At 36.9% G+C, this 12,518-nt stretch overlaps 1 protein-coding gene across 1 annotated transcript; it reads right to left on the reverse strand.

Moving 5' to 3' along the window:
• Positions 1-1,251: 1,251 nt before the first annotated feature.
• On the reverse strand, positions 1,252-9,528 carry LOC145774339 (nuclear exosome regulator NRDE2-like). Its single transcript, XM_082585566.1, has 14 exons — positions 9,368-9,528; positions 8,950-9,066; positions 8,472-8,670; positions 8,041-8,179; positions 7,133-7,244; positions 6,681-6,797; positions 6,163-6,260; positions 5,280-5,737; positions 5,042-5,093; positions 4,577-4,681; positions 3,269-3,940; positions 2,748-2,892; positions 2,194-2,351; positions 1,252-1,768 (listed from the first exon to the last, which is right to left on the reverse strand). Exons 1-14 carry the CDS (start codon positions 9,423-9,425, stop codon positions 1,364-1,366), a joined length of 2,835 nt encoding a protein of 944 aa, XP_082441692.1. The 5' UTR covers positions 9,426-9,528; the 3' UTR covers positions 1,252-1,363.
• Positions 9,529-12,518: the final 2,990 nt, after the last annotated feature.

Here is a 12,518-nt window from a genome sequence, read left to right on the forward strand (position 1 = left end):
TACTAAGAAAGCTATTTCGACCTCTTGGCCGCCGAGTGTGGCACAAAACTTTTTAATTTTTTGTGTGGAATGTTCAGTCAAGTAGTTTTAAAAGATAGAGAAAACTGTGTTAATTTTATTTGTAATTTTTTCAAATAAGCAAATGTCCGTTTTGCCCCGCCTTCCAAGCCCTACATATCACGTGGTATAAGTTATATGCTTTTCCATCAGAAATTAACACATCCAGAAACTTTGTAAAACACAGCTGTGTTAATGTGAAACTAACGTTTTGATTTCTGTACCCAGATCAAGTTTGTTCGAGATCAGTGATAGACAAGCGTAGAATATCACACAGGTGGGAGTCGCTCAGTTTTGATCTTGAGCGGTTCAAATTCATATCCTAAAGCGTCTGCTTTACAAATATTATACAAACTCAACACTTTTTTTGCAAACTTTTGCATTTCTGGAAATTTACTTTTATCCAGGTGATGGTAAAAAGGCACGTGGGCCAATTAATTATTAAAAATACATCCCAAAGTAGCCTGCCGGTCGATAAATATAGGAGCCAAGCCACCTCCATCATGGAGATCAACTTCCACGAGAATAGCCTTCAATTGATGGTCCGTGTGTAACATGTTTCCAACTAGCCTATTAGAACATTCGGTCGAAACTCATGAGAATTGCAACTGTGCGAATTCAAAATCTAAATTCTGCTCTCACGGAATTTAGATCACGCTTCCGTATTTTGGAAACGGCTTGACTGTGTAACATTTTCGCTTTCATAAATCCCACCATGATGTTATTGTTGAAAAAGCACTACATTATAAAATAAGGCAGGGAATTGAAAAGTATTCGTAACGTAGCCTACAAAGCCAAAAGAATTTACATTTTTTAAAAACAGAAGAGGAACCACTCTCGAACAAAAGATAAACCTCACGACGGGAAAATGTCGCCTTCTGACACCCGTCAAAATGAACTAAACTGGGTAGACAGGATGAGTACATCTTAATTTCTTGAGTAGGAGCTTGTAATCTTGATTATTGTAGCCTAAGAGCAAAAAGCCTACACGTGGATGACCTTCAGTGTTCCGCAAAAAGTTAAAACTCAAGCAAGAGCCTATAATCAACCTGCTCAATACGATAAAATAAAACTTCACATGTTTTGCTAGTTCAGGATTTCGTTTCGTCATCTACAAGATTATAAAAAGTGTTTCGTAGGCTTTGATAATAATCTTCAGCAAGTCAGTTAACTGAACCAAACACTGTATTTCCACATTGTCAGGCAGATATGATAAAATACTTTATTTCTCGTGAAAGCTTTTCCAACAATGAAAGGACAGTGCATAAAACTAGTAGCCCATAAATAAGGAGATATCAGTACAATCTTACTCGGCTAACAATAATCGAACTTCTTCAACTGGTGTTCTGACGCGTATGCCTTTGTCTTGCATAAAGGCGACAATATCGTCAATGTTTTCGCTGTTAATTCGAATTCTGTCGCAAGCCAGAGATTTAGACCAAGGGCAGCTAGCGGTTGCACGCAGCAAAACATTGTGAGGATTTTTGGACATTGCAGCAAAAATTCTCCACAGTAAAATGTCACTGCTTCTTGAAGAGACAGAACGTTCTAAAACATGTAATATCCTGGGTGTGACTGGGGTTAGGTTTGTCAGAGTTGAGTTTCGTAGTCGAAGCAATTCAAAATACACAGCAAAGAAAGCTGGAATTTGACCGGCTGTCGATGAGAACAATCTACGAGCCACGCTGGTCAGTGAAGAACCGACTTCAATCTGAAAACACAAATATTGCCAAAAAGTTTAACCACTTCCACGTCAAGTTTATTATATGCTGAGATCCGGTACACGGGAGAACATCGACTTCGCCGTTACGTGACGAGAAAAGCATGATCAGAACTTAATAGTTTCAGCAAAAAGCTCTGCAGCCAACGTAGTTGTAGCCATTTCAACACCAACACAGCATTTGACGTGAAAACATTACGACAAAGATGATTTGCTCTTTTCTAGTTAAGGGTAATGGAGTCAGATACCCGCTATAAAATTGCGTCTTACACTTTATTACTATAATCATATCTAAATTCAACTTTAAAAAAACTCATTTTCTACGCCGCTGCAGGCTAATCTAAGATTCGAAAGAGTAGTTGGAAAACTTTTGCAGTGCTAAATCCAAAATGAAAATAACACAAATGACTACGTACTTGGCACAGCTTGATTGCGAAATGAGGACTGTCTGGAATGTCATTCAATGCGCAAAGGAGCGCATTGCGATAATCACTGCAGTGCTGGTAATCAGGATTGATAAGACGAATTTTCAATTCATGAATGTGATGTAAGTCTCGAAGCGCTTGGGGGTTACCTGTAAAAGTTATAGTCACAATAAACCAAATGCTTGCCAATGTGCTGCAAGAAAACAAGACTTGTTAGGTTAGAAATTATTTTCATCGCTGATGAAAGGCCTCAGCTGCAAGTTGACACGTCTCACCATTATGCTGGCTAATTTAAATCGGAATCGTTTTACTTTGGGCAGTGATATTACATGGAACAACTAAACTAACTTTTTTACATTGCACGGGTTGGGGAGATAGAGATTCCATTGCAAGAACAGGGTAAGATCAAGTATCATTCATGTGTTTAACACGCCAGGGGAGAGATCGAACGAATAACTAGTTGTAAAGTTATATGCAGTCAACTTGACACCTCACATCATTCGATGAATAGAAAGATAAAAATAGATGAATACAATTTCACTTACCGTTACTCTTTTCTCTTCTCATAATTTTAATATAACTTTCAATGATGCTGGACACAGTTTCAGGTGAGGTGAGATGGAGACAGAGTATGTGACAACAAACAGCATCAGCGAAGGGACTCAATTCCCCCGTCACAGATACTTGGATCTTTGCAACGAGAAGTGGTGGGTAAAAACAAACGTAAAATGATGATTAAAAGAACTTGGAAAGTTATGTCAACAAACTATAAACAAAAAAGTGAATTAAAGGGTCTTGATGCATAAATTCAGTCTTGTTGTTGACCCGACCACGGATGCGTTGCGCGGGCTCATTTTTTCTTTACCATGCTGCTGTTAAGGTAAAAGATGTTGCAATTTATCACACTGTGCTGTGCTGGCCATTTGATGCAGGTTACGAAAAAAAATTGTTTTCTTTGTAAACAGCGCAATAATCCAAACTACTGCTACTCCAAAATAAATAAAGATAAAAATAAATAAATTGATAAAGAAAAATAAGGCAACGATTAAACTGTGAAATTATATACCTGTTGATACAAACAGCCAAGTTCTTCGCATATTCGTTCCAAAGACCGACATGCCCGCAACAGAACAGTTCCACTGATTTCTTTGTCGTTTTGCAGAAGGGTAGTAAAACTTAGGCCATCTCCAAGTGCACATAAGACACGTCTGGCAAAGTCAACATGCTTGCGGAAAGCAAGCTCGGAAAAAGTGCGAGATAGCTGCATTGACTCATTTTGTGACTTGCACATACAGAGAGCGTTAAAACTTATTTTCTTGCACTCATCGAAGTTGTCGGCCAAGAATTCAATTTTGGCTAATTTTGTCCAGAGCAGAAAGTTTACTGGATCTTTTTGAAGCAAGTTCTTGGCAAATTTTCGCGCTTCTTTGTAAGTCCGTTTTCTTTCAGCTTTTTCAGCTTGTAACTCGCGCAAAGAAGATAAACGAGCAACGAAATAACCTAAACCGACTGCGGCAACATGCTTTCGAACCACATCCGGGCAACTGTTTGTCAACTGCTCAGCTACCAGACACAGAAACTGGTGGTGAGGTTGACGAGGCAGCAAAGCGTTCTTGCAACCCCCTTCGCAGATTAGGCTTCCTAGTTTTTTGACGCAGCCAAGCGGTTCCATAGTGTGGTACGCATGAGTGAGTTGGCACGGCTGACTGAGCAGAGAAATCGACGTCACAGATTCATTCTGAAAGTGAATTATGAAGTTTGTGACTTTCAAAAAATTCAATAAAGCATTTGCTAACATGTCTAACTGGTCTGATAATAACCAAATCGGCGAACGGCCGGTCCTATAAACAGCGGCCAGATGTACACTTGGGGATTGCAGGAGCACTCACTTCAAGGGTAGTTCTTTCTGGAAACCAGTTGATGAAATAGTATACAAGCAACATGTGGTAATGCTAAACTGCCCATCTCGATAACCACTCATACATGAGTAGTTCAAAGCTTCAGCAAGCATGGACTTCTAAATAGTAGCATCTGGACTGGAAACTAACTGGACAACATGAGGCCAAACAGTTGGTACAACAGTTGACCAACAGTGGGCCAACAGCCAAGTAACTAACCCTGTTGGCCCACTGTTGGCCAACTGTTGTACCAACTGTTTGGCCTCATGTTGTCCAGTTAGTTTCCAGTCCAGGTGCTACTATTTAGAAGTCCATGCAGCAAGCATGCAAAATAAAAGTAGTCAGCTTCCTAAGAAACTTTCTCAGTTCGATGATAAATATTATTATTTATTAGCAAGACAAGTAATGAGGTCATAAGACCGAACCGATGCGCCACTGTCTGCAGTTACAAATTTTGAACTATGTAGTTGACCCACCTCTGGTTTTGTTCCGACAACTTGAAGCAAAATTTCAAACAATCTAACTTTTAGTTTCACTTCGTTCACCAAAAAAAGAAAACCTTTGACGTCATCATATGAAACCTGCGGATTAAAGATAAACGCTTCGTTTAAAATTTATACAATGGCTAATCTTTTACAAAAGACGCTTTAAACAACGGGCATCCAAGAATGAAAGAGCGGTTTAAAACAAGCATTTTTTTCAACAACAAAAAAAGTTGAGCCACATTCTACTTTTGAGCAGCCTCTCGGAGTTGTCCGGTGAAGTTGACGGGATAACATCGCTAATATGGGCTGATAACAGAAGCTAGGACATAATGACTGTAACAAAGACGATATCTTCAGATTGAGAAAGATATCAGCTGGTTCTTGGCACATGGCAATAAGGTTGGAAGCTACTGTAGTGGAACAATGAAATCAACCATTAAATCAGATTTTGCTTACCTTCATACCGGGATCTTCACAATCCTCATTGGAACGGCAAGGCAGCAACATCCTGCATTGAAAGCATGTATTGAGTTCCAACCACAACAACAACAAAAAACGTTCAACTCAGCTCTCATTTTTTGTCACAATGGCAACACAAAATAATTAAGAAAAAAATTGAGTTGAATTATTTTGAAAATATAGAAAATCGAGAGCGAAGCAAGTTGAATGAAACAACGGCTGCAATCCTACTCACTTGATGCCTCCGCTTGACTCTATTTCTAGCCAGTTTTCATTGACAGTTTTATCGAAGTCCACATCTTCGTCCTCCTCGCCTTGCGTGGTTGGCATGGCAACAGCACTCGCCCATCCCCCCCTGAGATGTTTCTTGAACCATTCGTCCCATCCTAGCGAATCAGATTCTCCCAAAATCGGCTCGCCGGACTCATAAAACGCTTTGACGTCACTTAATTCTGTGCACGTGACGCTACGTACGTTTATTTCGAGCATCAGCAAAAGAAGGACGATAACACGCTCAGTGTTGCCAGATTGAGTTAAAAACTGAACCAATTTTTCAAAAATCTTCATCATGTCTTCTTCCACTAGCTTCACAAAATCTTCAGCACGATGAGTCTGCTTCCGAATCGCCGACAGGGTTTCCAAACACTTTTCAAATACTTTCAAAGTGCGGCTGACAGTAAAACGTGAGTGTTTCTGCGTATCGTAAATTAGAAACATTATTAGAGAAAAATAATTTGAATCATCATTGAATGCGCAGTTTATATGTTAGTGAATAAAAAACAAAACACAGCACATCTAGGTCAATAATCAACTCTTTTGCCGATAGCCAATTAAAAAGTATAGCATGTAGATTACGGAGACTGGAAATTACTTTTCTGCAATAATCTTGCTTGAACAAACTGACGTGATATTGCTTTTAGTTACATTGTACGTAGTTACTGATTGCTGATAGTTTTGTTGCTACATTGCCTTAAGTTTGTCTCGACTTTCTTCGTTGCTTTTATACCGGCGTTTACTTTCAGTTTGAAACCTAGCTGCGTTTTAGCGAAATAAACTTCCAATTGAGGAATTGTAGATGGTTTTACTACACAAACCAACAACAAAAACACTCATCTCACCAACGTGTAAGCGATGTAGGCTTCCCAAGCAGGCCTACTTTCCGGGTGCTGAAATACAAGATTTTTCCATTCCCTGTCTGAATCTTCGGAGATACTCTCTAAAATTCGTAAACAAACGACTTTTTAAGAACACAAAGTTTCCTTTCGGTCACTCCACCAACGTTTGGAAAGACGAAATGTAGGTTTGTTTCACAAATATAATTCAACAAACGTAAGGGACTCCTAAACTTTGCAACAGGTCTGCGTACGCCTCTGCGAAAGCGATGATCATACATAAAAACAGTTAAAAATAATGAATTACACTGTTGCTCACATTAAGCACTCGCAGTGCTTATGCCTCGAAATCGATGAATTTGAGGAAAGTAATTTTCAAAAAAAAGGGCTTGATTTAACATTAATTCAAAATGTTCCCTCCGAGAAAAAAATTCACCAGCAAACAGCCCCGAGTCCCTGTTTTAATGACCTAACAATGGCCAGAAATAATAAAAATAAAACGTCACAGTATAGACATCCCTTACCTAAAAGTTCTAATCGTTTCAATTTGAGTTGAAATTCCCGGGGGTTGGCTGCTATGGCTTTATCAAGGATGGCAATCTTTTTTTCAACCTTCAATTTAATTTTTTTGCCAGGAAGCTCTACAAGACATAATGAACATTCAGTTAACGGTTCATGTCTGCAACTTGCAAGTGTGATGTACGTCACTGCAAGTGTGATGACGTCACTTGAATTGATCCTCGCCCTTTATTAGTCAACAATAAAACACTTTTTCTTTTCATTCATACAGTATCACCATGAAAAATTGTGCAAAATGATGTCAGACTTGAACAGAGTGATCAAAATCAAACAAACTTTAAAAATTTATTTGCATTCTAAATGATTTCTTTTTGTGGGTGCGTCACGTGTCTGGTGATAGGATGATAAGAATACCATCAAAAATCTATTTAAAAAATTTCGTATCTACCGCACTTACGATCTTGTAGTGCAACCAATTCAAGCCAGGTATCAATGTTACTTTGATTTTCTCTTGTTTCAATATTCAGTCGTTCTATCTTTTCTTTTATAGAGTCTGATATGTCGTTTTCCTGTAGATTTTAAGTAAAATTATAAAATGTAACACCCAACAATTGACATTTATGCTTTAGTCTACAATGCGAGTCATCCAATTTTATAGACTTTGCAAAGTTATATTAGCCTACCTAACATCGGCAAAAACATGTTTACTGATGATAATGTGTGAAAATACACAGTTGAAATAATATACAAAACGCTTATCTGCACTGAGAAGTAAAGTAAAAACATCACTTTTTGGCACAATAAGATTCCCAGACAGCAAAATCCATTATGTTTACATTGATTCAACGTCCGCTGACGTTGAATCAATGTAAAAATGGTGGATGTTTGCTGTCAAGGATAGAACATCGATCTTCTACAGCATGATCCAAAAACACTTTTACGTGATCTTTTTAGTTTATACACAACAAGCGTTTATTGCTGTCGCTTGGTTTCTCACTATATTGCTTCTTATTCTTCACTACAATTATAATAAATTAAACCAGAACTGTCTTGTTACATCTTAAAATGCATTCACAAACAATCTGAGTCGTTAACTGTATAACAGAGTGGTGGAAGCGTGCATCAAGCTCAACTGGGCTCCGGTTTGACAGTCAACCGCTCAAGAAAATGCAATTATGTCTTTGGCAGGACACTTAAAGGTATGCCTGAAGGTGGATGGGATCGGGAAGGTTGGTTTCTTTGCCTTCCCACTCACTTGATATAAATCAATAACCAACAAAGGCAACATTAAATATGGCAAAAAAATAATCTGTGATTACTGACGGTATGGTATAGGATTTTAGATTTTTATTTCACGATAGGTACCTGATTCACATCCAAAAACTCTGGGTCAATATGATAATAGCGATCATTTGGGGACTTTTTTTTCTTTTTACGATCTTTCTCAAAAACAATCTGAAGATGAGGAGACAGACCCATACACGACCTGACAGTCCGATAGAACCTGATGTAGACAAGCAACCTTCATACTTGGTGTAAATTTCTAATGAATTCAATGCGAAAACAATTCTTTACAAAATTTCATCAAGAAAGTTAGCATCACTTCAAAACAACTATGAAATTTAACTCATTTGTTTCAAAAACCAATTGAGGCTTCACATAACATCAACATGTTAACCACATATGAAGATAAAAATACTGTTAATGTGTTAAAGCTGCACCAGAATTTCACATGTAACAGTGGTTGTACAATGTACATTTCAAGCGATACAAAACAAGATTTTCCATCAATTTACCTTGGAATTTGCACCTTGTATGGCTTACTGAAATATAAATTATTCTTATCTGAAGACTTGTCCAATGTAATTTGATAAACGCTTTCAAGATTGTCTTCCTTTTTTTCAGTCACAAGATCATCTTCACTGCTCGAGTCACCTTCGTCAACATTGTAATCATCAGCTGGCTCTTCTTTGATACGTTTCAAATTTGGTTCATCTATGGGCATATGGATTAGATACATTGTGGTTTGATGGTTATATACCAAGTGCTGAGTCAGCATTTGTTAAAAATATACACATCTTTTCTTTTTTACAAACTTACTACTGTATCTGCAAATTGTATTTAAAATAGATAGATTTGTGTAATAAACCATGTTTGAACAGAAAGTTATATTCAATTAATAGTCAGCAACTCAAAGCTTCAAGCAAAAAACAATGCAAATGTATGAAAACTTATTTTGAAACAACAGACATTTTAATTAAATTTATTGTTTACCTATATGATGAAGTAGTTGCTTAGATAATCTTTTTCTGGAATCTTTTTCTTGCTTTTGGCGAAAAACAATTGCAGCATCCAAGTTAAAGCTTTTGTTTTCCAGCCAATCTTTATTCTCTATTGAAAAAATACACACCTTTTTTTATCAAATCCACATTTATTTCAAAATCATTACCAGGCATATCGTAAAAACTAGCATATTAAATAAGAAACTCAACAAAACAATTGCTTTTGATATGAAAAAAAGGTTTTCTTGTTTACTGCACCCTAGTCACATAGTTATTAAGTGTCTTGCCAAAAGAGTCATCCAGGTACTCTCACCACACACCACCAACCAAGATGTAGTGATTATAGTCTATCACATTTTTTAATAAATAATTCTTCCAATCATCTGCTAATAAATATGACACATATATACCAATTTTCACTTTCTCATTCTTTTTGGGTCCAATATTTGCCGAAGGGAAAAGACTCATCTTTGTACTAATCCATCAATATGCAGTAAATTTTGCTATATCAATCGTAAATATTCACAAATGCAACAACATTATACTCTATGTCAAAATATTTACCACCTAATCTGCTTAGTTAGGCTACTCTGTTTGTATTTAAAATGTTAAAAATGTTAAAAATGAAAATGAATGAAAATGGATTACTGTACAGGTGTGATTAATTTATTATGGGGATAGGTATCCTTAAACTAAGAAAGCTTCTTTAAGAGCTTATTCTGGCAGGCTAGTATCAGAGCCTTTGAACCATTGGCACAGGCCTGGTCACTGAGATTGACAAAGTGAATTTTCCTATGTTTGAAGTGTTGTTGACTGTATGAATTATTCTGTCCACTAGTACAGGGGTTCTTAACCTGGGGTGCAAGCACCACTAAAAGGGGTGGCAATGCAGAGTCATTAAGGTTACCGGTAGTTATGAAATGATGTTAGAAGCTAAGCTTATTTACCGAGCATTTCAACAAACACTCTGAATCGTAGATAACCATTACCTTTCGGCCATTCTAGGAGGGGGTGCGAGAACTACAGTAGTTGGTAATTTCAAGGTGGTGCCAACAAGTAAAGGTTAAAAAAAATGCACTAGTAGCTGCTGAACAGAAAGCAGTATTGGAAATGCATAATTACTAACTGAAGCGCACATATTGTAGTCTAGAGAATCAGATAAGCACTGTTTGATCTAGCAGTTTCTTTGTTGGTAAGTCAGGTGCCTAACCAACTGAGTTATGGGGACAAACTTTATATATGAAAAAATATTTTAACAATTAAGACATTACAGTAGAAAATATGTTAAATCTACACAAGCTGCGGCATGAAAAATCTGTTCCTGGATGTGTAGTCCAGTGAAGACCTCAAATGTTGACTTGAAATAAATAGTTTAGAAGCCTTTGGTACATCAAAACTGGTGTTCAAAATGGACACTTCTTGTGTTATAACTTTGGAATCGCAACTGATGAAAATCTGACGATATCGGTAGATACAGTAAGGCACTTATGCAAAGTTATAGTCTCATCTATCCAACAAAGTTTTTCAGTCAGGCATCCTTTTTTTAATGTTGTGGCAGCTCTCTTGCTCATAGATGGCCACTTTTTTGTTAAACTGTGAAAACAAAGTAAAGAGAAGTCACAAGAAATCTTTTGGCTTATTTTTACATGATTCGATTGTTATAAGCCGCCCCTCTCCCCAGTTTTCTGTGATCGATGAATAAATGCTTCCACTAAATGTACTGTAGCTTTTTCATTTCTACTCCGATTTCAACAATTTTACTGCAGCTGGCAGGGCTACAAACCCCTCAAAAAACAAACTGCAAAAATATATACGGTAATGAAAACAGAGGCTCTAGACCAAGGCTTCCCGATTCGTTTATCACCCCACACTCCATGGAATTGATGAAGGCAATCTCGCACCCCCTGTTTTGAAGTGGAGTGGTTCTGAGAAAAAGAATCAAAATACGTATGAAAACAACGCAGAAAAGCAGCTTTATATGGCTAACGAATAGGCAGGGATATCTAAAGAAGGGGATACGAAGGCTTTTATTACGTCTGACAATAGAAGGGCTTTTGTTTATCGTAAATAATCTGTGTTTATTGTAAAATGACAATTGGCATTGATAGTAGTTTAATAAATCTTGTTATGATAACTTGCATTGCACTGGCCTGGATATTCACAGCATGCTGGACATACATTATCTGTGTACAATCAACCCATTGAACGTCTTAACACTGTTAGTTTCCTAGGCATTTTACTGAATGAAAATTTGTCATGGAAATCTCATATGATTCACTTGCTACAAAAACTGTGACGAAATTTCGGAATAATCTGCAAGATTAAACCTTACTTAAACACTGCGAATTTGATTTCTCTCTATCATTCTCTCATTGAAAGCAATCTAAGATATTGCATTAGTGCTTGGAAGCATGGTCATGTTACCATTGTAAACAAACTGCAAAAAATTTGCAACAAATTCATAAAAATGATCACTAAGCATGAACCACAATACAATGTCGACAGTTTTTTCACAATTGATAACCTTTATACCATCGAAACTGGCAAATTCATGTTTAAACTAAAACATAATCAACTGCCTAAAAACTTTAACTCACTATTTCAACTTAATAGCAACTTGCATCACATATCAACTAGAAGTAGCAATCGATTTTTTCTCCCCTATTATTCGAAAAAGTTAACCCAACAATCCATCCAATTTAGTGGAGTTAAAGTCTGGAACGATCTCCCTAAACACATTACTGAAATTGAAACCTTTTCATTATTCAGCAGCAAGCTGAAAACCCATCTGCAAACAAAAACTCAAACCGATTAGCATACGTCCATTGTGTAATAGATACCACTTTTGTACATTTAATCTTTCAAGTACTACTGTCAATGTCGTACATCTGCCATCAACACCTTAAACTGTTCAGTTTCAATAGGCTGCAATTAGATGCTAATATGTTACCAATGCAATACGCCTTTAATTAGCCGAACGTATAATATACTTGTTCACAGAACCTTATAACTTTCTGTTACTTTGTTGTGTAGATTTATTTGGCAAGAGTACTTCAACAATGAAGCTGTAGGCCTATCACTCTCCAGAAGTTTGGTTGGAAATTCATTTCAAGAAACTCCATCTCGCTCCGATACCGAAGTCACCCGCATGCCATCTAGACCATTTTCATAATTATCATCTTCACTACATTTTTCATCATTCATGATCATCAGTGTAATATCATGCTCAAATAATAAGTTAATTAATCTAAATTCCTGTACCCATCAGTTATCAATTCCTATTCAATATCACACCACTGTCGTTGCTGCGAACACTCCATTTTACTTAAAACGATGTACTGTACATAGTATTTTGTATATGTAATATGTTTAATATGTAAATAATATGTTTAATATGTAATAATATGCCGTATGTTCATTGTTTATTCTTGAATGCTCGTGTTGTTGATTTTTCTTTTTTATATTGGTTGTAAGGTTCAGTCGTCCCCGCATGGTTTCATCAACTGGCACACCTCCAGTTGCTTTAGGTATGTGGAGCCAACTGGTTCTTCCAACTAATTC

This window comes from Aplidium turbinatum, chromosome 7, assembly GCF_918807975.1.
Source record: "Aplidium turbinatum chromosome 7, kaAplTurb1.1, whole genome shotgun sequence".
Classification (NCBI taxonomy): Eukaryota; Metazoa; Chordata; class Ascidiacea; order Aplousobranchia; family Polyclinidae; genus Aplidium; species Aplidium turbinatum.

What these genes read in the sequence shown, in the direction of transcription:
- LOC145774339 (XM_082585566.1), bottom strand. Translation starts at nt 9,425, where the DNA reads ATGAGTCTTTTCCCTTCGGCAAATATTGGACCCAAAAAGAATGAGAAA. An exon ending in GCAACTACTTCATCATATAG is followed by an intron (nt 8,671 to 8,949) that starts GTAAACAATAAA and finishes ATATGCCCATAG; the next exon opens with ATGAACCAAATTTGAAACGT. An exon ending in TACAAGGTGCAAATTCCAAG is followed by an intron (nt 8,180 to 8,471) that starts GTAAATTGATGG and finishes TGTCTACATCAG; the next exon opens with GTTCTATCGGACTGTCAGGT.